Source organism: Ammospiza caudacuta, chromosome 25 (genome assembly GCF_027887145.1).
Source record: "Ammospiza caudacuta isolate bAmmCau1 chromosome 25, bAmmCau1.pri, whole genome shotgun sequence".
Taxonomy (NCBI): Eukaryota; Metazoa; Chordata; class Aves; order Passeriformes; family Passerellidae; genus Ammospiza; species Ammospiza caudacuta.
Window position 1 is genome coordinate 7,583,607 of NC_080617.1, and position 22,206 is coordinate 7,605,812.

At 59.6% G+C, this 22,206-nt stretch overlaps 1 protein-coding gene across 1 annotated transcript; it reads right to left on the minus strand.

The window, feature by feature from the left end:
• Positions 1–16,228: 16,228 nt before the first annotated feature.
• Positions 16,229–21,485, minus strand: TENT5B (terminal nucleotidyltransferase 5B). The gene is made up of 2 exons (XM_058819788.1): positions 21,086–21,485; positions 16,229–17,338 (listed from the first exon to the last, which is right to left on the minus strand). The coding sequence occupies exons 1-2, from the start codon at positions 21,260–21,262 to the stop codon at positions 16,319–16,321; spliced, it is 1,197 nt and encodes a 398-aa protein (XP_058675771.1). The 5' UTR covers positions 21,263–21,485; the 3' UTR covers positions 16,229–16,318.
• Between the last annotated feature and the right edge of the window lie 721 nt (positions 21,486–22,206).

The following is a 22,206-nucleotide window of genomic DNA, read 5'->3' on the forward strand; positions in this document are numbered from 1 at the left end:
GTCCGGAATGAAGCATCTCCGTCCGGGATGAAGGACCTCTCCCCAGATAAAGCATCCCTCTCAGGGATGAAGGATCCCTGTCCAGGATGAAAGACCTCCCCCGAGATGAAGCATCCCTCTCTGGGATGAAGGATCTCCCTCCGGACTGAACGCTGTGCAGGGCCCTGGTGTCGCTGTCCCCCGGCCCTGAGCCGGCCTCAGGACGGACGCTGGGCCCGGATGGATCAGCCCGTCCCCGCCGGGCGCTGCAGAGGCTCGGCTGGCCCCGCTCCGCCCCGGTGACCGACCCTTACCGAGCCAGCAGCGCCCGCTCCGCCGCCCCGAGCTCCGCAGCGGCGCTCCCCGCAGCTGCATGGATCCCCCGGAAAAACTAAGTCCCTCCGCTATTTATTTATTTAAATTTAAAATACCAAAACTCCGGGTTTGGGCTGGGGTGGGGGGGGAGAAGAGTTCACTAACCCCCTGCTATTTATTTATTTATTTATTTATTTTAATTTAAAATACCAAAACTCTGGGTTGGGCTGGGGTGGGGGGGGGGGGGGAGAAGAGTTCACTAACCCCCTGCTACTTATTCATTTATTTATTTAAATTTAATTTTAAATTTAAAATACCAAAACACTGGGTTTGGGCCGGGGTGGGGGGAGAGTTCACTAACCCCCTGCTATTTATTTATTTAAATTTAAAATACCAAAACCCCGGGTTTGGGGTGGGGGGGATTTCACTGTCCTCCTGCTATATATATATATATATATATATATATTTATTTACATTAAAAAGCCAAACCTCGGGTTTGGGCTGGGGTGGGGGGATTTCACTGACGCTCTGCTATTAATAAATTAAATTATTTATTTATTTATTTAAATTTAAAACCCAGACCCCGGGTTTGGGCTGGGCTAGGGGTTTTCCCTGATGCCCTGCTATTAATTAATTAAATGTTATATGTATTTATTTAAATTTAGAACCCAGACCCCGGGTCTGCGCTGGGCTGGGGGTTTCTCTGACACCCTGCTATTAATCAATTAAATTATTTATTTATTTATTTGAATTAAAAACCCAAAACCCCGGGTCTGGTCTGGGCTGGGGGTGTCTCTGACGCCCGAATGTGCCGCCCTCCCTCTGCTGGTGTGACAGCAGGTCTGTTGTGTAACCCCGGCTGCGCTGCCCGCACCGTGCTGCCCGTGCTCTGGAATAAACTTTGATATATATTTTATTCATGACGTGCAGTGTCCTCGAGTGCTGGTTGAAATATAACCGGGAGGGTGATTAGAATGGGGATTAGCAAATAAGCCCTGGTAATGGCATGTAATTAATACCAGAGTGGATTTCTCTGATTATCAGCCTCTTCCCTCCTCTGAGTGTGTGGGGAGATGGGGAAGAATATGTTCAGAATTCCTGCAGCAGGATATCGCTGTATAGATATATAAATATAAATATATATGTGCCTACAGACATGTCTGTCCTGAAAAACTCACATAGGGGACAAACAAGGCAAATTTGGGTGACAAACAAGGCACAGCTTGCACATCAATACCTGCAGAAAAGCGGTGGCAGGGAAACACCCAAGCTCCCATTCTGCCTTCGCAGCCCCACGCTAAGAGCTCTGCCTTTCCCCTCTAATCCCAGGCTTTGAGCTGCTCCTGGTTTTGCGCTGCCCAGTGCAGAGCTGTGAATGCTCTGACACCTCTGGCGCTCCCCAGCTCCTGCCCTTTCCCTCCCCAGGGCCAGGGAGATTTTCCTGTGTGTAATCCCAGCTGGAAGGTGATTCCCAGAGCCCAGAGCACAGTTTGCTGCTAAGAGCAGCTTAGGGGTCTCAGCCAGGAGAAGAGACACATTATCTCTCCTGGCTTTCAATTAATAGTATGGAATGCACAGCTTGGCCTCAAATCCCTTGATTTTTTTTTTCCCTTTCTGTGGTGATTATTTGCAAATCAGCTTTTGACCTGATTAGAGTGGAACCGACTTAGAGGAAATGCAGGGAAAGACCTTAAATGCATAATAAATCAACTCCATTAAAGCAGAGAGGCCAAAATCATTAAAAATCCCTGTGTGTGCTGGTTGCTCCCCACCCTTCAGTCTCAGCAAGGATACAGTCCCATCCCACTCTGTATTCCTGGAGTATCTTCAGCTGGAACATGGCATCCATTACAATTCCTACAATTTTTTCCCATTTTCCTCCAGGACAGGGAGGCTGATGCAGTCCGTGAGCACAGGAGGGTTGGTGGGAGGTCAAGGAGAGCCCTGCAAGGGGCTGGAATGAGGATGCCTGTGTGCCCCAGGGAATGCCAGGCCCAGGAGTCCAAGGGATGGGGAAAGGCAGGGGTGCATCCATCTCCATTTTCCAGGCACTGGAAACAACAAACAAACACAGAGCAGCTCCAGCACAAGGCACAAGGACAGGAGCAGGTCCCTCCATGGCTCCAGGACAGCCCCAGGCTGGGGAGCAGAGGGATTTACGTAACCCCCTGCCCTCCTGCAGCACCCTTACATAACAGCACCCACACTTGTTGGCTTTATGGGATTACTCTGTTACAGACTTTCTGGGAAAAATGAAATAAATTAATGCGGCGTGTTAATGCCTAAGCCTGGCTTCTCCCCCTTTCCACTGATAATTCCTCTGGGCTGGGCCTGGTGGAGCGAGTTGGTGTGGGGGGGACATGGGCACAGGCACCCAGGGGCAGCGACAGAAACTGCCCAGGGCTGAAATTATTCCAGGATGTTGGTGGGACAGAGGGGCAAGGCAGGGAACGTGGGAGGGAAAGGGAGAGGGTGGGAGGGTGATGGAGGGGATGACACAGAGAGTGGGAGGGTGATGGAAATTGGACAGGGACATTGGAGGGGTGACAGAAGAGGGACAAGGGTGATGGAGAGGGGACAGAGACCACGTGAGAGTGATGGAGTGGAACACAGACAGTGAGGAGGTGACAGAAGAGGGATAGAGAGGGCACAAGGGCAATGGAGAGGGGACAGGGACAGCGGGGGTGATGCAGAGGGGACAGGGGCGGTGCAAAAGTGATGAAGGGCTGTAAAGGGACGGGGCGAGGGTGATGGACAGGGTCAGACAGGGACAGTGCCAGAGTGATGGGGACAGGAGAGAGGGGACAGGGGACAAGGGACAGGGACAGGGGACAGTGTCAGGAGCCGAGGCCGCCCCCGCTGCAGCCACGAGGGGGCGCTGCGGGAGCCGCCGGAGCAGCCCCGGTGCTGCCGGTGCCGCTGGTCCCGGTGCTGCTGGTCTCGGTGCTGCTGGTCCCGGTGCTGCTGGTCCCGCTGGTCCCGGTCCTGCTGGTGCCGCTGGTCCCGGTGCCGCTGGTGCCGCTGGTCCCGGTGCCGCTGGTCCCGGTGCTGCTGGTGCCGCTGGTCCCGGTGCCGCTGGTCCCGGTGCTGCTGGTGCCGCTGGTCCCGGTGCCGCTGGTCCCGGTGCTGCTGGTCTCGGTGCTGCTGGTCCCGCTGGTCCCGCTGGTCCCGGTGCTGCTGGTGCCGCTGGTCCCGGTGCCGCTGGTCCCGGTGCTGCTGGTCTCGGTGCTGCTGGTCCCGCTGGTCCCGCTGGTCCCGGTGCTGCTGGTGCCGCTGGTCCCGGTGCCGCTGGTCCCGGTGCTGCTGGTCTCGGTGCTGCTGGTCCCGCTGGTCCCGGTCCTGCTGGTCCCGGTGCCGCTGGTCCCGGTGGTCCCGGTCCTGCTGGTCCGGGTGCTGCTGGTCCCGCTGGTCCCGGTGCCGCTGGTCCCGGTGCCGCTGGGTCCTGGTTGTCCCACTGGCCCCGGTCCAACCTGGTCCCGCTGATCCCCTGGTCCCGATCCTGCTGGTCCCTCTGGTCCCCGTGCCCCTGGTTCCTCTCCAGCCCTTCCTCCTCTCAGCCGCGATCCCAGCCCCAAAAAGCCCCAGAGGGTTTTGGGAATCGCCCCCCCGGCCTTTGATTCCCCCTTCCAGCCCGGAGCCTGGGCTCCCCAGAGCCTGGTGCGGGGTATTTCCATCTTCCTGCTCCCTCACCCCTGGGAGCAGCAGCCCTGTGCTTCATCCCCGGTCAGGTGTGTTGAGAAATGCCCATAAATCCTTTATTTTCAGTGCCCAGAAACCCTTTATTTTCAGTCAGGTTGAGGACACTGCCCAGGGCCTGAGGGTGGGCACCCTGTCCTCACCACCTCATCACCCCCTGCCCCAGCTCCAGGGCTCTTGCTGTGGCTCTGGGCAGCTGCCAGGCCTGGGAAGGCATTCCCATGGCACCTGGATGCCCCGTGCTCTCCTCACTGTGTTAAGCTCCTCTTGGTCCACTTCTCTCTTCCCCACTAAAGCTCCTTAAGTCACTGATCTCGTTAAAGCTCAGCAATCGGGTTGTTTTGCCCTGCAGGTTAATGTGCCTAATTCCTGCCCGGTCCCCGTGCCCACACTGGCCCAGCCCGCAGCTCCCCTTGCTCAGGTCCTGCCTGCTTCTGACCAGGGCAGCCCCCCGTGGATCCCGGGGGTCCCTGGGCATGGGGGGCAGGCTCTGGGTGGTGCTGTGCCCCTGGGCTGGCAGCAGGATGGCTCAGGGATGGCTCAGGGGGGCTGCAGGGCTGGGAAGGGCTGGAGCAGGATGCTGAGGTGGGCAGGCCCGGAGCAGGATGCAGAGCTGTGCCACGGGGTCCGCGTGAGCCTGGTGGGTGCCCCAGCCCCAGCCTGGCTGCCCCGTGCCCTCCATGGCCTGGGTGAGGTTCGGGAGTGGTGCCCACCCTGGCACAGCTGCCCCTGGTGTCCCCCCACAGCCCCTCTGCTTGGGGGTGAGGAACAGCAGAAAATGTCTCAGTCAGCCTCAGCCCCTCCTCACACCCCTTCTGCAGGCGTTTGGAGATTTGTCCATCCTTTTGTAAAGGAATCCTTTAAGGGAAATGGGGTAATTAATTAATCAGGGTAATTAATGCTGCCACTTGTGGGTTATTCAGGCTTTTCTCCCTCCAGCAAGGCCGGGCTGGAGCTGGGCACAGCCAGGGCTGTCCCGGCCAGGATTCTCCAGGGTTCAGCATCCCTGCCTGACCAGCCCCAGTTCCCCAGCACGGAGCAGCCTCTCTGTTCCCAGTCCTGCTGCCCCAGCATCACCACAGCTGCTCCTTCGAGGTTCTCTGCGTCCCCAGCCCGGGCAGGATCCAGCACCGTGTCCCCAGCACTGTGTCCCTTCCTCCTGCTCCTCCCCGAGCGGATCCCCGGGACCTGCAGCTGCCCCTTCCCTTCAGCACCAGGGCTTCCCTGAGCCCGCAGCAGCCACACCTGGGGCTGGCAGTGCCCGGGGAGGGCAGAGCAGCGAGGAACGGTCCCCAGAATAGCTGCATGACGTGTGCAGCAAAGGGCAAGGTGCTGCTGGGTGGCTTGGCCTTGCTCACTGTCCCATCTCTGCTGGGGATGTGGGACAGATCCCCCTGCAGCCTTGATACTGTCATTTATAGTAAATATATAAAATTCAATGTATGAAATGGAATAGGGAGGTGTGAAGCCCAACTCCCAGGCCTGCAGCAGGGATGCCAGAGCTGATGCCAGGGACACCCCATCCCTGTTGCTTCCTTCCCTGCCCCTGCTAATCCCCAGCACTCTGACATGACAGGAGCCCTGTAACCTGATCACGGTTCATTAAGAGCTTTAACGAGATTAATTGCCAAAAGCACCAATTATTGCTGCAGCCCTTCCCTCGGGAGGATCCAGAGATCCCCGAGCTCCGTGTGCTGGGCTGTAGGTGAGGATTTCCTAAAAACTGCAGCAGCACAATCCTCGGAACGGACAGATTTGGGGGTTTGGGGTTCCCTTCCAGAGACAGCTCCGGGTTTCCACACGTCCCAGTGTGGTGCTCATCCTTCCCTGGGTGTGCTGGGGGACAGCAGGACCCCCGGAAAAACAGCCCCGTGCCCATCAACACACCCAGCAAAACAACAACGGCCCCGTGCCCACCAACAGCCCCGGCGAAACAACAACAGCAGCCCCGTGCCCACCGCCCCCCGAGCACCGGGAGTGCCACCCGGGGGTCCCGGCGGTGCCCCCGGGCCGTGCCATTCCCGGCCGTGCCAGCCCCGCGCCCCCCGCGCTGACGCCGGGCACTAAATCGGTCGGTGACGGGCAGGAAAGGAATCCAGGGAGCAGAGCCAGGCCCAGGCTCCTCTGGCGCTCCCGCCTCGCCTCTTATGGAGAGGAGCAGGAGGGACAGGGGCCGGGAGCAGCTCCCGTTATGGAGAACCCTGGGGAAGCCCTGGCTCAGCCCGGCGGGGCACGGGGGGAACAACGTGCTGGGGACACCCAGGGGTCCCTGGGAGGGGCACCCCAGCAGGGGCAGCTCCAATTTGCAATGAATATATGAAATTCAATATATGAGAGGGGCCCTGGCCTCGCCCCGGGCTTTCTGTGCCTCAGTTCCAGTGAGCTCCGGCCTCGGTGCTCCAGGCTCGGGTCCCTTGCAGGGCAGCAGCAGCAGCTGGGGAGCTCAGGAGCTTCTGACACCTCGGGCTGCCAGGGCACAACGCTGCCCAGCGGCACACACAGGAGGATTTGGGGGAGATTTGGGGTCTTCGAGATTCTTCAGCACAAAGGGCAGGGCAGAGCCAGGCACGGGGCAGACCCAGCTCAGCCCCAACACCCCCTCCCTATGTCCAGAGGGATTTTCTGAGTCCATCCAAGAGACATTTCCCTTCTGTGTTGCAAATTCAAACCCATCCAAGGGAGATTTCCCTTCTGGGTGGCAAATTCAAACCCATTTTGTGCAAACCCACGGGGCACAAAGCGGCTCCAACCCCGAGCAGCTCAGCTCAGTGACGGAGCGGGGCACAGCTGAACCCCCACGGCCAGTCCAGCTCCTGGGAACCTCCCCTGGAGCCGGGGAAAGCAAATCCTCCTGCTCTTTCCCACGTGTTGTTGCGCTGCACAAATATTTGTTTTGGAAAGCGCTGCCGTGCCCCGAGCCCCGCAGCCAAGGCCGGCGCTGGCACCAAGGCTGCGGCAGGGCCGGGTCCTGCTCCGAGCAATCCCCGGGGACGGCAGGGACCGCCAGCCGGGGCTGCACTGTGGGCAGGATCCCTGATCGGGGCTGCATTGCAGGGACAGCCAGTCCTGGGCTGCATCGGGGGCAGGATCCCAGCCCGGGGCTGCATTGTGGGCAGGATCCCTGATCGGGGCTGCATTGTGGGCAGGATCCCCGCTCGGAGCAGGAGCTGCTGCCCCAGCCCCGGGCTCTGACCGGGATCCCTTCCCCGGGATCCCCATCGGAGAAATGAGGATTTCTCCCCATCGGAGAAATCGGAGAAATGAGAAATCCCCATTGAGACACCAGACGGGAGGGCAGCCCCCATCCCCGGCCGTGGGGCTCTCTGGTGCCCACGCCAAACGCGCAGCCCCCCAAATCCTGGGAGACAGGCTGGGGATGCACTGCGGAGGGAGAAGCCCCGCTTGGAAGCCTCGGAGGGGAATCCTCGCCTTTCCGAGCTGTGTTTCAGCCTCTCCTCGCCCCTGGAAATGCGCTCTGGGCCCGCGGGAGCAGCAGACGGGCCCGGGCCCGGGGGGGCTCCGGGACAGGAATTCGGGGCAGGGGCCCCGCGCCGGCCCCCGCACGGACTGCAGGGACACTGCCCTTTGTTTGGAGAATAAAGTTAGCGCTGTTACTCAGCCGGTCGCTATTCCAGCAATTCCTGCCTCCACTTTCGCTCGGCAGCGGGAAACATTCCTGCCCGGGGCTGCCGAGACAAACCCGCACCGGAGGGACCGGGGGGCGGCAGGGGCGGCTCCGGGACCGCGGCTGCCCCGGTGGGCACCGCACCCGGCCCTGGGACACGGCCCCTTCTCCACCCCATAAAAACCCATTATTCCCGCCGGGAGCACCATAATCCCAGCCATCAATGCACTTCGGTCCCCTGGGAGCCAGGGAGCAGCAGAGGATGCGGGGACAAGGTGCGGCCCCTCTGTACGTCCCGGGGGTGAGGCTTTGTCCCCGAGTGCCACCGATTTCCATGGAAAGTTCTGCTGATGCCAGCGGGGCTCCCACACGGAGCCTGGGTTTGTTTTCCCGGCCTGTTTTCGGCTCTTTCCCTGCGATAGGCAAAGCCCGCAGGCTGTCCCCGAGGTCCCCGTGTCCCCAGGAGCCGGCCGTGTGTCCTTGTGCTATCGCTGCCAGCCGAGAGCTCCGATAACCCCGTGCGAGGGGGGAAGCGGCTGCCTGGAGGGGTGGCCAAATCCCACACAGCAGCACCTTCCTCCCCAGCCATTCCCCCTTCTGCGGGAGCAAACTCATCGCTGTGGCCAAAAGCAGCACCTTCCTCCCCAGCCATTCCCCCTCCTGCGGGGGCAAACTCATCCTGGCGCTCCCAGCTCCTCCCTGGCATCCCTGCCCATCCGATGTGGGACACACGGAGCCGTGTGGGATCCTCCTCCACCCTTCTTGGAGAAGCTGCTTTCCCCAGCTCCCTGTCCCTGTCCGGTGTGGGACACACGGAGCCTTGAGGGAGCCTTGTGGGATCCTCCTCCATCCCGCTCTCCCTCTGCTCCCTGTCCCCGGGCAGATGTGGCACTGCACCCTCAGCCTCTGTGGCAAGCCCAGAGAACAGCTCCCCCCTGACCACCTGCCCACTCCTGAGACTCCCTGGAAATCCCTGCGAGCACCAAAATCCAGCGGCTGCCAGAGGAGGAGGAGGAGAGGCCGGGGCAGCCCAGCCCCTGCCGGGGCTCCGTGCTACACTGCCCGAGCCGGAACAAAGGGAGGACAGGGAACGTCCTTTGCCAGTCCCAGGGACATCAAACAAACCCCAAAGGCCATTCGCGCCGTGTCAGCCCCGCAGGTCAGCCCGGGCTTGATCTACAGCCCGGGGCAGCAGATGGAAAAGCTCCCAGGGAGGGTTTTGGACCAGGTCCTGGCGTTTTTCTGCTGCAGGGACACTCCGTGCCTGGTGAGCCCCAAAGAGCTCTGCTCACCCTCCCAAGGGGATCACAGGGATGTGCTCTCCCCACTCCCCTCTTCCTGAGAGCTGTTAAATCCTTCCTGTGACCGGGACTCAGAGTCTGAGCCGCAGATCTACTCACCAGCCTGGAAGCATCCTAGATGTAAAGCTCAGCTGCGCTGTGAGCTCCCACAATCTCAGCCCTCTGAGCTCCCATCACCTGCTCTGCTTCCAGCCCAGGATTTTAACCCAAATCCCCACTCTCCACCAGAATTTCAGCCAAGATGAAGCTGTATTTCCACTCAAGAAGAGCTGCTGAGAGCTTTGCAGCCAAAGAAGACAAGTGGCAGAAAGGGGAATGGCTTTAAACGAAGTAGGTTTAGATGGGATTTTAGAATAAATTCCTCCGTGTGAGGGTGGCGAGGCCCTGCTGAGCTTTCACCCAGCAAGAGCCCCAGGCCCTCCTGCCCAGGGCTGCTGTCCCTGCAGCCCCAGCCCTGCCTGTGCCACCCCCTGGTCCCTCCTTTCACACCCGGGATGGCCTCGGGCCTATGGGGTAACTCAGCCCGCCTGGATAATGCAAATCATGGGCTCAGTAACCACCGGCAATTAGTGCCATTAGCAGTGCCACCATCTGCAGCTCCCTGGGCGTTCTGGGGGCGGAGGGCCCGGCCCCTCCCGGCTGAGCTCAGCTCTGACGCGGGCCCTGCCGAGGATGCTCTTACTCACACCGTGCCCTCCTCACGTCACGGAGCAGCAGCAGCAGCGCCCTGCCCAGAGGAGCAGGCTGGCTCCAAGCTCCCTGTTCCCTGGAAGGGCACGTTCCCAAACCCCGCAGCTGCTGGGGCTGGCAGCATCTCCCGCTGGGAGAAGGTGACACACGCTCCCCAGCCCTCCCCGTCACCCCGGGCAAGGGCTGGGTCTGCCCTGCCTTCCCCCGTCCACGGTTCGGGGTTTTAGTCTGATCTCAGCTGAACACCCCCGGGCAGAGCAGCACCTCTGGAGGGACTGGTGAGGGACTGGGGCCTGTGGGCCCTGGCTGCAAACCCCTCTGCAAGGGAGTCCCAGCCGGGCCCTGGCATCAAACCCCTCTGCAAGGGGGTCCCAGCCCAAGCCTTGCCTGCAAACCCCTCTGGAAGGGGGTCCCAGCCCGAGCCTTGCCTGCAAACCCCTCTGCAAGGGGGTCCCAGCCCGGGGGCTCGGCCTGGCCCTGGAGCCGGCCGGGGCTGCGGAAGGAAGGAGGAGCAGGGCAGGAACCGGCTGGACCCGTTCCGCCGGTGCCATCAGGAAGGGTGACTGTGAGTGGCACGCCAACCATCGTGTCCAGTCCCTGAGGAATGCACCCAGGATCGTCAGGGGAGCACTCCTGGGTGAGTCACGGCACGGACACGCGGATTTAGCCGGGATTTCAGCCCAAGCCTCCTCTAATTGCATATTACCAGAGGGATGCTCACAGTAATCAGCTGTTCCAGCCACGCCGGCACGGGGGAAGGGAGGAGGGCTGCAGGGGTGTCCGTCCCTCCAGCCCCTCCCTGGATTACAAGGCACAAACATAGGGCACGCAAACAGCCCCGCAGCGCTGCCTTCCCCTTTGAAGGCACGGTGACACTGCTCCGGCCGGGCCCGGGCTTCGATAGCGGCCAGATAAGGAGGGTAAACACGCCGTGGTGGTGGAGGGGGCAAGGATCAACCACCCCAGGCAGCCGGGGCTGTGTTCTGTCCCCATCCTGTGCGAAGGGAGATGAGAACGGCCCAGCAATGGGAGAGGAGCGAGCTGCTGGCAGTGAAAACGTGAGCTCAGTGCTGGCAGTGAAAACGCGAGCTCTGTGCTGGCAGAAAATGCGAGTTCTCACCTGCACGGGGAGAGATAACACATCTCACACCGCCCTGCGCCTCCGCGGGCGCCGCTCCAGCCTCTGCCCGCTCCGGAGCCGCCGTCCCGCCCTCCAGCCCTCATCCCTCCCTATAATGTCACTGTTTGTTTCCCCATCCCTCATCCATCCATCCATCCATCCATCCATCCATCCATCCATCCATCCATCCATCCATCCATCCATCCCAGGAATGTCGCTGTTCCCCCAGCCTCATCCATCCCGGGAATGTCACTGTTTCCCCATCCTAAATCCATCCCGGGAATGTCACTATCTCCCCCTGGCACCCTCCTGATCCCCCTGGCACCCTCCTGATCCCCCTGGCATCCCACTGATCCCCCTGGTGGGACGGGCAGGGTTTGGGGTGCAGGGCAGCAAGGGCACCCCGTCCTTGGCCTCTCCCTTGTGCAACACCTCCAAGCTGCGGTGACAAGGCAATTGATTTCTTTTCCTCCTCTCCTCAGGAAACGCCTCTGCCCTGGCTGTCAGTCATCCCCCTGAGCACCTGGGGATGCCAGCGGAGGATTTCAATCAAATTTGTCAGAGCCGTGGTGTTTCCACAGGCTGGAATGCGTGTCCGGGCGCGGGGATCCGCCCCGGTGAGCGAGCAGCAGCCCGGCAGCAGCTCGGGCACGTGTGGGTCATTCCCGGAGAGCAGGAGCGGGGAAGAGCCGGATCCGGGAGCTTGGGGCAGGCTGGAATGCTGCGGAGCAGGCAGGAGCCTCTGCAGGAGCTGATCTGCTCTTGGGGCGGCTCGGGAGGGGTGGGGATCCAGGCTGGATCCAAGAGGTGAGAGAAGGTGGCTGTCAGGGAAATCACGGAGCTGCTGGCCTGTGTTTAGAGCTGAACAGAACAAATACTCCATGTACAGAGGGAGAAAAAAAACCTTTTTAAAGGTTCCTGTGCCTGTGCACACAACAGGTTGTACACCCAGGGGTGCTGGGCACTGCAACAGGCTCCCCAGGGAAGTGGTCACAGCACCGAGTCTGCCAGAGGTCAGGAAGGGTTTGGAAACCCTCAGAAGGACATTGGGGTTGTCCTTGATGCTCTGTGTGGCTCCATTCCAAGCCAGGGTATTCCACAGCTCCAGCAGGAGCTCAAACCCTCCGTGGAGCAGAAAAGGCTGAGCTGGTCCTGCAGCAGGGCTGAGAGATGGGATCAGAGTGAGGGACAGAGCAGAATCCTCACCCTCAGCCTGCCCTGTGCCATCTCTGGGACAGGCAGGGAGCTGTGCCAACCTGGGGCAGGCATTGGGGCTGTGCCATCCTGGGACAGGCACGGGGGCTGTGCCAACCTGGGGCAGGCATTGGGGCTGTGCCATCCTGGGCAGACAGGCAGGGGGCTGTGCCAGCCCCGGGCAGCCCAGCCCGGCCCGGCAGCCCTCGGGGAAGGGACACATCAATGGAGCGTTTGTCCCGTGCTTGGCAGCGGGCGCCGAGCCCCGAGCGCGGCTATAAATGGCAGGGGAGGCACACAGGCTGTTCTCTCCTCCGCTGCGGCCCAGGAGCAGCCTTCACAGCCGGGACGAGGAGGAGGAGGAGGAGGGCAGCCAGGGAGAAGCGCTGGCACGCTGCAAGGGAAAAGCTCCACGGAGATAAAACGGAATGGAAGCGCCGAGCTGGGTCTAGCGAGCCGCCCGCACGGAGCTGGTGCCACCCGGGCACGGGGCCAGGCTGGAGGCAGCGGGGCTGCAGCAAGATGCTTCTTGCATGCTGGAGTCAGGACAAATTCCTGCCGTTTCAGTGAGCTTGGAGCACGGCCAGGTGTCCTTCCAGGAGAAAAAGCTGCAGCTGCAGCGGCCGCAGGCAGCCCCAGGAGCGCCGCAGCTCTGCAGGGCTGGGTGGTTTGGACGCTCCTGCAGCAGAGGGGCTGTGGGCACCCGCAGCACTGTGCCACCAGCCCTGGGCACAGAGCTGGGCACTGCCCAGGCCACGGGCTGAACCTCGGGACTGCATTCATGGCCCTGAAGGAACGGCCAGCCCTGAGCTCAGAGCCAGGCTGAGGGGAGCACTGCAGCAGCACCTGGGCCTGGATTGCACCCAGCACAGCCTCAGGCACGTCCTGACTGATCCAGCACCCCTCTGCTCAAAGAGGAAAATAATGACAGACCTCAGGCTGTGAGAAAATATATAGGGTTTTTTTTATTTGACAATTAACAAAAGAGGGATGGGAATCTGGGCTGTAAACATTGATAGCTCCTTTCTGATCACAACGAGTACTTTCCACCAACATCCCTTTGTATGCTCTGATCCACCCAACAATGCCCAGCCAACTCTGTCAGGGCTTTTGCTGCTCTGCTCAGGGTCACAAATCCAGAGGCAGCTCATTCACCACACACCCACAGCAGGAGCAGCACCCACACAGGAGACAGCTGAGGGACTAAGATACCTCAGAGCTGCTTCCATAGGTGAGAGACACTTGGAAAGGGCAGGAGATCATGCTGGGCTTGGGCCAGAAAGAGGGAAACATCTCTAAACCTAGCAGGTATGGAGAGAAATGAGCCCTGAAAAAGGCAGAGCCTGCCCAAGCAGGGACAGGGACAGTGGCAGTGCCAGCCCAGCCAGAACACCCCAGCCCTGCTGTCAGAGGGAAGCTTTGGCCCAGGACTGTGAAGATTTGGAGCTGCAGAGCCAGCAAGTCTGTCCCAAAGAGGGACTGGCACATCGTCAGCTCCATTGTTGCAGTGGAACCAGAACTGCCTGGAGCTTGACAGGGGGAAGTGAAACCTCATCTTGGGCTGGAGGGCAGCCAGGGCTGGAGGAGCTGCACCCAGCTGCCAGCCCTGTCACCCGCAGCTTTTCCTGGGACACAGCCCTCCCCAGAACACAGCTTTTACTGGGACTGAAACCTTCCCCAGCCTCTCCTGCCCCAGGAGGAACCACCCTGCAGGTAGGTCAGAACCAAGCCCAAGGGCTCCAGGCACCTCTTGCTGCTCTCAGCAGCAGGGATGGAGCCATGGAAAGCCAGCAGGGAGGGTTCTGGTGCCACCTTCCCTCTGCAGCAGCAGGGAAAGGCAAAATGCACAACTCCAAAGAACAGAGTTTAAAACAGAAACCTCCCCCAGCTGACACAGCCACGGCACTCCCCAGGGCTCAGAGCTGCTCTGGACTCGGGCAGATCCATTCCAGAAGCTCAGCCTGCCCCCTTCCAGGTGCCCAGCTGGTTCTGAGCCTGGTTTTTGGTGGGAACAGGGTTGGGACATCTCCTCATCACACCACCCGGATGGACAAGCAAATAAAAATAATCCAACAAATTTGAATACACTGTATTTATTCGTAACAGATTCTAAAGAATCTAGTGAGTCTATGTCAAGCCCATCGCATGACAAGTGATACAGGTGTAGGAAAAAAAAAAAAGACATTTAAAACAAACAAAACAACGAAAAAAAAATAAATCAAGTGCCATTCAAGCTACTGGAATCTTCCAATTGCCCCCTTACAAGAGGCAGCACAGTATCACTGCAAGGTCTAGAAAAATTCATGTTCAAGCCACTCACAAGAGTCCCACCACACACACTCCATAAATCCAAAGTGCAATCTCAATGGTAGGTCGCCCTGTCGAGCTGTTGGCTGTAGGGGATCTGTTTGGACACCTCAAAGGGAAGGAGGGAATCTCAGTTTAGTGCGTCTGTGGGCAGGAGCAGCCTGTAAAAAACATGCTACATGGCACCTATGTTCCATTTGAAACACAAGGAAAAAGTCCCACCTTCCTCAAAGCCACAGCAGTGGCACAGTCAGGCTCCCACACGCAGCCCCGAACCAGCGTGACCCTGCATGGGAAACGCCAGGCTCCCAGCATGGGACGGGGCTCTGGGGAGCTGGGGGCTGCCATGGAGGCTGGGCTGAGCTCAGGAGGCACCAAAACCTGCAAAGCACAGGGTCAGCGCCACTGCCCAGCCCCGGGGCAGGGAGCAGAGCTGGGCTCCAGGGATGCCAAGGGCCACCCCCACCCCCTGACTCCCCATCCACAAACCCCCACCCCAAAAAAGGTACCAATCTGGCTAAACACATTCCAAGGATCTAGTCTTTATTTCAATCTGCCCGGCTTTTACAGTTTTGTCACAAAAACAAAAATAAACCCCAAAAAACACGAGTTAGTAAAGGTACTGGATAGGTCAGCAGCAGGAAGCCGCGGTGGTGTTCCCGAGCAGCATCCCTGGGGAATGCCTGCTGCCTGCCCCTGAAACCTGAGACGCTGGGGCTCGGCAGCCCAGGCACCTCCCGAAAAACCTCTGTGCTCCGGACACTCGACAGCTTCAGAGCCACACCGCACTGAGAGAGCCAGACCCTCCCAACACCAGAGGGTCTGCTCAGAAGACATTGTTTCCCTAAGGCCAACTAACCTCACCCCTCCTTCTGCCCCCAGGCTCCATTTCTAGCTAGAGAATGAATTTCAAATGCTATCAGGGAATCACAGAGCTGGGAATGGGCTGCTTTGGAGATGGGACCTGCCCAAGGGATGATCTCCAGCATGAAGAGGTCTGTCCACCTCCCTGGAGGACACAGCAACAGCTGGAAATGACTGACCAGTGACCTGGATGCTTTGTGCTTCAAAGGACAAGCCTCACCTTCCCCATGGCCCAGCTGGCCTGTGGCTTTGTGCATTAAAAATCACACTGCATGTCAAAAAAAAAAAAAAAAAAAAAAAAATTGGAAGAGCAGCATTTCAAATTCCCCTAGAAAAAACAGGATTAGGTTTGGCAGCCTGGGGCAGGCTCCTGGACAGATCATCTGCCTCACTACATTTTGGCACTGCAGACTTGGGAGCTTGAAGAAATCCAAGTGTAGGTCCCTGCTGCCTTTTTTCCAGCAAGCCCTGCACAGCATTTTCCACCATGCATTCCCCCCTTCCCAGTGCTCCCAGTTTCAGGCATTTCCAACCCCCCGGGTTAGGCAGCCCCACTTTGGCAGCTCTTGGCTCCAGCTGGTCCTTCACAGGGAGCAAGTCATGCCCAAACCCCTCAGCCACACAGAACCTGCTCTGGCCTCAGCCAGGATAAGAAATGATCTTGCGACCCTCCCACCCACGACAGAAACATTTTCCTCCTCAGACATTCCCCACTCGAGCTCTGGGCCATCAGCCCCTGCAGAAAATAATAAAGTTTACAGTACAGTTGTGTTTATATTGTTACAGGCACTTAAACAGGATTCTTTGGTCCTTCAAAGGAATTAGCCACCCTGGCTTCTCTCGGCAGAAACCACAAGTTTGCAAACCCAGAACACCTCCTGCACTAAAAAAAAAAACAAACCACAATTCAGATCCATTTCAGGGCAGTGCAGCTCTACCTTAGCGTAATTCTACAGTCTCCCCTCACACACCCCACCCACCCCGTTGCCTCCACAATTCCATAAGGAGTCATTCCCATAACACTGCACTTCCCATCACAGTGTACAGCAGACAAGGCTCGTCCCAACAATCCCAGGAACGAGACACTCAAGCAAGAGTCCAGGAAGTTTCCTTTTGTTGCAGTTCTGGGAAGGTCGGTAGGTTCCATCTTGCTCCCCCCTCCCCACCCTCCCAACCCCCCAAGGCACGGAAATACCTTGGAGGACAGACCCTGGGGTTTGTCCTGGCTCAGTTACAGGGAAGCCACGTGGGGTAGGACTGATTGCAAGGCAGGAAGGGCTGCACGTGGGTCACGTAGTAGTTGAAGTTTATTTCGCTGACATAAGGGGCTGGCTGGTAGAAGCAGGTAACGTTTGTGACCGTGGGGATGATGTTCTGCTCAGCCAGGACCCTCACGGCCAGCATGGCAATGAGGTTCAGGGTCTGCCTCCTCTCGTGTCCCATGAGGCAGACCGTGCTCTCGTTGACCACCCTGTGCAGGGTCATCAAATAGTCATATCTGTTGCTCTCCATGCCCACGAAGTGGCTCTGCAGGTAGCACTCCAGCTTCCGCAGCTGCTCGCCGATGTCAGAGAAGTCTATGAAGAACCTGGAGCACATGTACCTCTGCAGGGCCTTCATGTCCACCTCGGACTTGGGCTTGAAGCCCCTGACGAGGAGGTTGCAGTACTTGAGGAGCCCCCCGCCGCGGATCTCCTCGGGGTTGCGCGTGGCGATGACGCGGTGCCGCAGGTGCTCCATGGCCTCCTCGAAGTCCCCGTACATGCTCTCCCCGGTCACCGTGGGGTGGAAGTTCTCGGCCATGGGGTTCTCCGAGCACTCCCCGAAGAGCAGCAGCGAGTCCAGGATGATCTGGAAGGAGTCCACGCTGAACTCGAACTGGCGGCGCAGCGAGTCCACGAACTTGAGCTCCACGTTCTTGCCGCTGTTGTTGGAGAGCGAGATGAGGCTCCAGCGGTCGGTCTCGTTGCACACCTTCACCAGCTTCTGCACGTAGGCCTCCTTCAGGGTCATGGGCGTGATCTTGTCCTTGTTGACTCCTTCGGGGAGGAAGTCCAGCAGGCAGTCCATGACCACATCTTTCACCAGCTGGAAAACGTCCTCGTTCTTCAGATCCACGCCGAAGATGAGGTCCAGGTCCTTGTAGCCCAGGCCGCTGTCCTGGTGCAGGACGTGGCTGGCGGCTGAGCCGTTCAGCCTGACGTTGTGCACCGGGATTCCCTTCTTCTCCAGGCGGCTACGGACAACCTGGGACAGAGACAGGGCCAGTGAGAGGCGGGAGGGAGCAGCAGGAGCACTCCCTGCACTCACACAGGTCACTCCAGTGCAGGACAGTGAAATAAAAAGCTAATCCATCGGAAATAGGTCACTTTGGAAAGCATCCCAAGTCCTGCCAGCAGCTGGGGTGGCTCTCCTTCACTTATTCCCTGGCATTAGAGATCTCACTGCACATGATCAGCTGCTCTGCTTCCAGGGCAGGGTCTGCTCTCCCTGCCTTCCCCACTCTGGCCTGGAGAGCCTTCCTGACCCCATTTTTTGGGGTGGTCTCTGCCCTCTACGTCCCCTCCCCGCTGCAGTGACCAAGCCAAGAGCAGCCAACCCCAAAGTGACCCCAAAGAGGAGGTGGCAGCACAGTCTGCAGCAGTCCCTGTGGATTTAATCAGGGTGGCTCACTCCTTTTAGCCATCCCTTCGGCCTGTCAGGATTCATTAAAGGCAAATCAAGATGCCAGAGCAGCTCAAAAGCCCCAGCCAGGCGTATGCAAGTTCATGTCCCAACTAGTAAGTGTATCCTAACAATTTCCAGTGTGTCAGAGCTTCGTGCTGAGCTTGGCGTGCTATCAAGCACAAGAGGCAGCTTTCATCTTACGGGTGTTACTCCGGTGATTTTAATGCTGCCTGCTCAGTCCTGGCACACCCAGCAGCCCCTCCAAAGCTTTGTTCATTTACTGGGAAGCTGAATCACCTGCCTGATTACTTAACAAGCAGGAGGCTAAAATAACCCCCAAGACCATAAAATAAACTATCTGGACACCAGCTTATAATTTGAGTTTAACTCATCTCAAAGATCCCAGGAAGATTAGGTTTGCACCTTCCAGCAGAAGCTCTCCCCACGTCTCATCCTGCTTTCGTGTTCCCCTCCAGCCATTTCTCATTTCCCTGGGAGTCCCAACCAGCCAGCCTAGGGCAAGGCCATGGCTTGAAAGAGCCGAAGCTTGGGACACAAATGGACAAATTGGATCATCAAGAGCCAGTCTGACTGGGCCCTTCGGCCCTGGGAGCCTGCCCTAGTTTGAGAGGCCCTACAAACTCTGCATTTTGGCTGCCCAAAATGTGAATCTCAATTCCAGGCTGCATCACAAGGGCCAAACCCTCTTGGCTGCCCTGGGCCTGAGCAGTTCTGGGGGAGACCAGAAGCATTGCAGATCTGGTCCCAGCAGCAGTAAAGCTGCCCCTCCATGGGTTTTGTTGGAAGGAAGAACACACAAAAGGTCAGGGACTGCAGCAGGGAGCCCTCATCACATCCCAGACCCTCTGTGACCGCGCCAAGGGCCCCCAGCTGCCTTCCCAAAATCACCCCAGAACAAATCCCCTGTATCTGCACACCTGGGAGGCTGTCAGGGCTCAGGAGGCAGCTCCCTCGTGGTGCTTCCCCTCTCTCCTGACATGGCCATCCCTGCTGGGCTGGAAGGGCAGCCAAGCCCGTGGTGACAGTCACATGCCAGGCACAGAGAACCAGGGGCTGCTCCCCGGGCAGCCAGGCCACACCTGCCCAGCCAGGGAATGAAGCAGTTTTCCAGGGCAGGCAGGCTGAAAGGATGGATCTGCTCCTAGAGGACACGCAGGGCTGCTGCCCCAAAGGGAGCAGACATCACCCAGGGGAGCTGCTGGCCTGCCCTGCTGCCAGCTGGAGTCACTCACCCGGGGCACAGCTCCAGCACTGCTCGTGCACTCAGAGGCTGCTCCCAGGCTCAGAGACACGAGATATAGGTCACAAAGTCTTAGAGGCAGAGCTGGGCCCTGTGCTCGGAGAAGATCTCGTTCCAGATTAATTTCCTGACCCCAAAGAACATTTGCTTAACCCCTTTATGGGCACGGCTCAGGACCTGCAGTGTTCCAGAACCACAGGCTCCAAGCTTACTCACGTTCCCCAGGCTGTCTGTGTGAGATATATTCAGAAAACAGAGAAAAGACCCAATTGCTCCAGTCAGTGTCATCCCAAACCATCCCAGAAATCTCCAGCCTGCTGAGCAGCAGGGAGCAGAGCACTCTGCCATTCCCTGGGAGCTTCCAGCCCCCAGCCCTCACCTGGAGCTCATCCCCCCTGGCTGCAGGCAGTGGGTTCAGGGCTGCACGTTCCCCCAGAGGGCTGGATATTTGCAGGGTTAGGCAGCTGCTGACCTGCTTCCCACAACAGCAGCTCACCTTCCGTGTGGTTGGGATAATTGACTGTGACAGCCAGGCAGGAGCAAATCCTGCTGCGTCCTGACCTGCGCCTCGCAGCTCCCTGGACAACAACAACAGGATAAATAACTGCCTTTTGGGTTACTCGTTCAGCTTAGTCAGCCCTAAACACAGGCTCTGCCAGCACGGCCGGGCACAATTACAGCCCTCAGCTATCCCGTGCTGGAGGCTGCTGCTGGCAGCATCCTCTGGGCAGCCCCAGAGCTGCTGCAGGGCTCGGTGCTGCCCAGCCAGGGCAGCCTCCTCCTGCCTGCAGCTCTCACCAGCTGCCGTTCCAGCCAAGGCAGCCAAGCCCAGCGCTGCTGCTGCCCCGGCAGCAACTCGAGGAATCCCACACCAGCCTTTCAAATGTCACCTTCCGTCTCCCAGGCTCAACTCTGACTCTTTCCCAAGCAGCTGAGGCTCCAAAATCCCGGTTATTGTGAAAGCCAGTTGGGTCTTAGCGCCGTGAATAGGCTTTTTAATTAGAAGCCAACATGCCCGATTTTACATTTGATGAGTCATTACTGAGGAATGAAGTCGCCTCCCAAATATGAATATGCATCAGCTCATTCGAGCTACATTGTTAGTTTAATATTAAACACAGTTATTACTTGATGGTTAAACTAAGAGGAGCTCGTGAACAAGCAGAAGTCTCGGGCAGGCTCTGGAGAATTCAGCCAGGGGTGCCCAGAAATCAAAGGACACAGACATTTGATCCGGCCTTTGAATTAATGTTACTCTTCCAGCACGAGCCCAACATGTCCACCAGCACGAAGCCATTTCGTGGAAGCAGCTCCAAAAAAAGCCACTTTTGCCCTGGCCACACACATTTCACTGCTTTTAAGGGCAATAAATTAACTAAAGAAGAATAGGAACAAGGTAAGAGGGGAGGAAGCCAAGCAGGATCCATGGCAGAAGCTGCAGCAGCTGCAGGGATGGGCGAGCTACTCAGGAGGGTCCTGGCAGCTTTAGGCACTCCGGCTGTGGGTGCTGCAGGGGCCAGCCCCACCGGGACCCCCGGGGTGATGGGGGCCAGCCCCCCAGAACTTCTAACTCCCCCTGGAGCAGCCAGGCCAGGCTGACAGGACTCGGAGCAAGCTGCCCTGGTGGAAGGTGTCCCTGCCCATGGCTGAGGCGCTTTTCCCGAATTCCAGGCCTGGCAGGAGTCGGGCAGCAGTGAGACACTGCTTTGGGGCACTCAGCATTGGGACACCGCTTTGGGATTTCTGGGTGTCCCGTGCAGAGCCGTGCCGGGCTCCCCGGGCTGTCCCGTGCAGAGCCGTGCCGGGCTCCCTGCAGTCCCCCGGCCGAGGCCATTCCCCGGTGTTCATTTACGGTCCCTTCCAGCCCGGGCCGTGCAGCGGCTCCGCTCGCCCCGCACGGGCCGTGGGAGGAGGCCGCGGTGCCCGGCCGGGCTGGCTCGGGGCCCGCCGGGCCGGTTATCGCCGCCTCAGCACTTTTATTTTCTGCCTGCCCCCCGCCGGAGCGGGGCAGAGTCCAGCGGGGCCCGGCCCCGGCCCGCAGCCCCTCAGCCCCGCGGATCCCTCACCTGCACGATGGTGCGCGGCCGCACGGACAGCGTGGGGAAGTTGCCGCGGCCGTGGATGGGCACGGCCTCGCCCAGGATCTGGTCCAGCCGCTGCACCTGCTCCCACGTCAGGACGCTGAAGCGGCTCCCGCGCTGCTCCGCGCCGCCCGGAGCGGGCCCCGCCGCCGCCTCCAGCATCGCCCCCGCCGCCGCCGGAGCCGCTCGCCCGGAAACCGCCCGGAAACCCGCCGGAAGTGCCGGTGCGGGGGGGAGCGGGAGGAAAATTTAAAAGTGGGGGGAGGAGAGCAAAAAAAAACAAAACAAAAAACAACCCCCCCAGTGGCGCCGGCGAGGGGCGGCTGCGCGGGGCGCGGCGGGAGCGCGGTCGGTGCCCGCAGGGACTCGCACAGAACCGGCCCCGGCCGCCCCCCGCCCGCCACCGGCTCCGCCGAGCGCTGCGCCCGCCCGCGCCCCGCCGCGCCTTTTATAGACCCGCGCCGCGCCCCATTGGCCCGCGCCCCCGCCAATCCCGGCCCGAGCGCGGGCCCAGGGGGAGGAGCGCGGCTGGACCGGGGCCAATCGAAGCGGCGATGAGGGGAAGGGGGCGGGGCGAGGGGCGGGGCGAGCTTGGGGCACGGGTGACACCGACAGCACCGGGGACATGGGTGGCACCGGGGGACAGGGACAGAACCGGGGGACAGGGACAGAACGGGGGACATGGGCGGCACCGGGGGACAGGGACAGAACCGGGGGACAGGGACAGAACCGGGGACATGGGCGGCACCGGGGGACAGGGACAGAACCGGGGGACAGGGACAGAACCGGGGACATGGGCGGCACCGGGGGACAGGGACAGACCCGGGGGGACACCGGGTGGCACCGGGGGACAGGGACAGACCCAGGGATACGGGGGACAGAGACAGCCCGGGAGGCACCGGGTGGCCCTAGGGTGTCCTGTGGGACCCCAGCCACGGCCTTGGTGTCCCTGAGTCACCTCGTGCCACAGCAATGTCCTCTGATGTGCCGTTGTTTCCCTTTGGTGCCCCATTGGTGCCCTTTGATATGCCCTGGTACCCTTGGTGCCCCTCTCTTACCCCACTGATACCTCAATGATGCCCCATTGGTACCCCACTAATGCTCCA

What these genes read in the sequence shown, in the direction of transcription:
- TENT5B (XM_058819788.1), bottom strand. Translation starts at nt 21,262, where the DNA reads ATGCTGGAGGCGGCGGCGGGGCCCGCTCCGGGCGGCGCGGAGCAGCGC. An exon ending in GGCCGCGCACCATCGTGCAG is followed by an intron (nt 17,339 to 21,085) that starts GTGAGGGATCCG and finishes TCTCTGTCCCAG; the next exon opens with GTTGTCCGTAGCCGCCTGGA.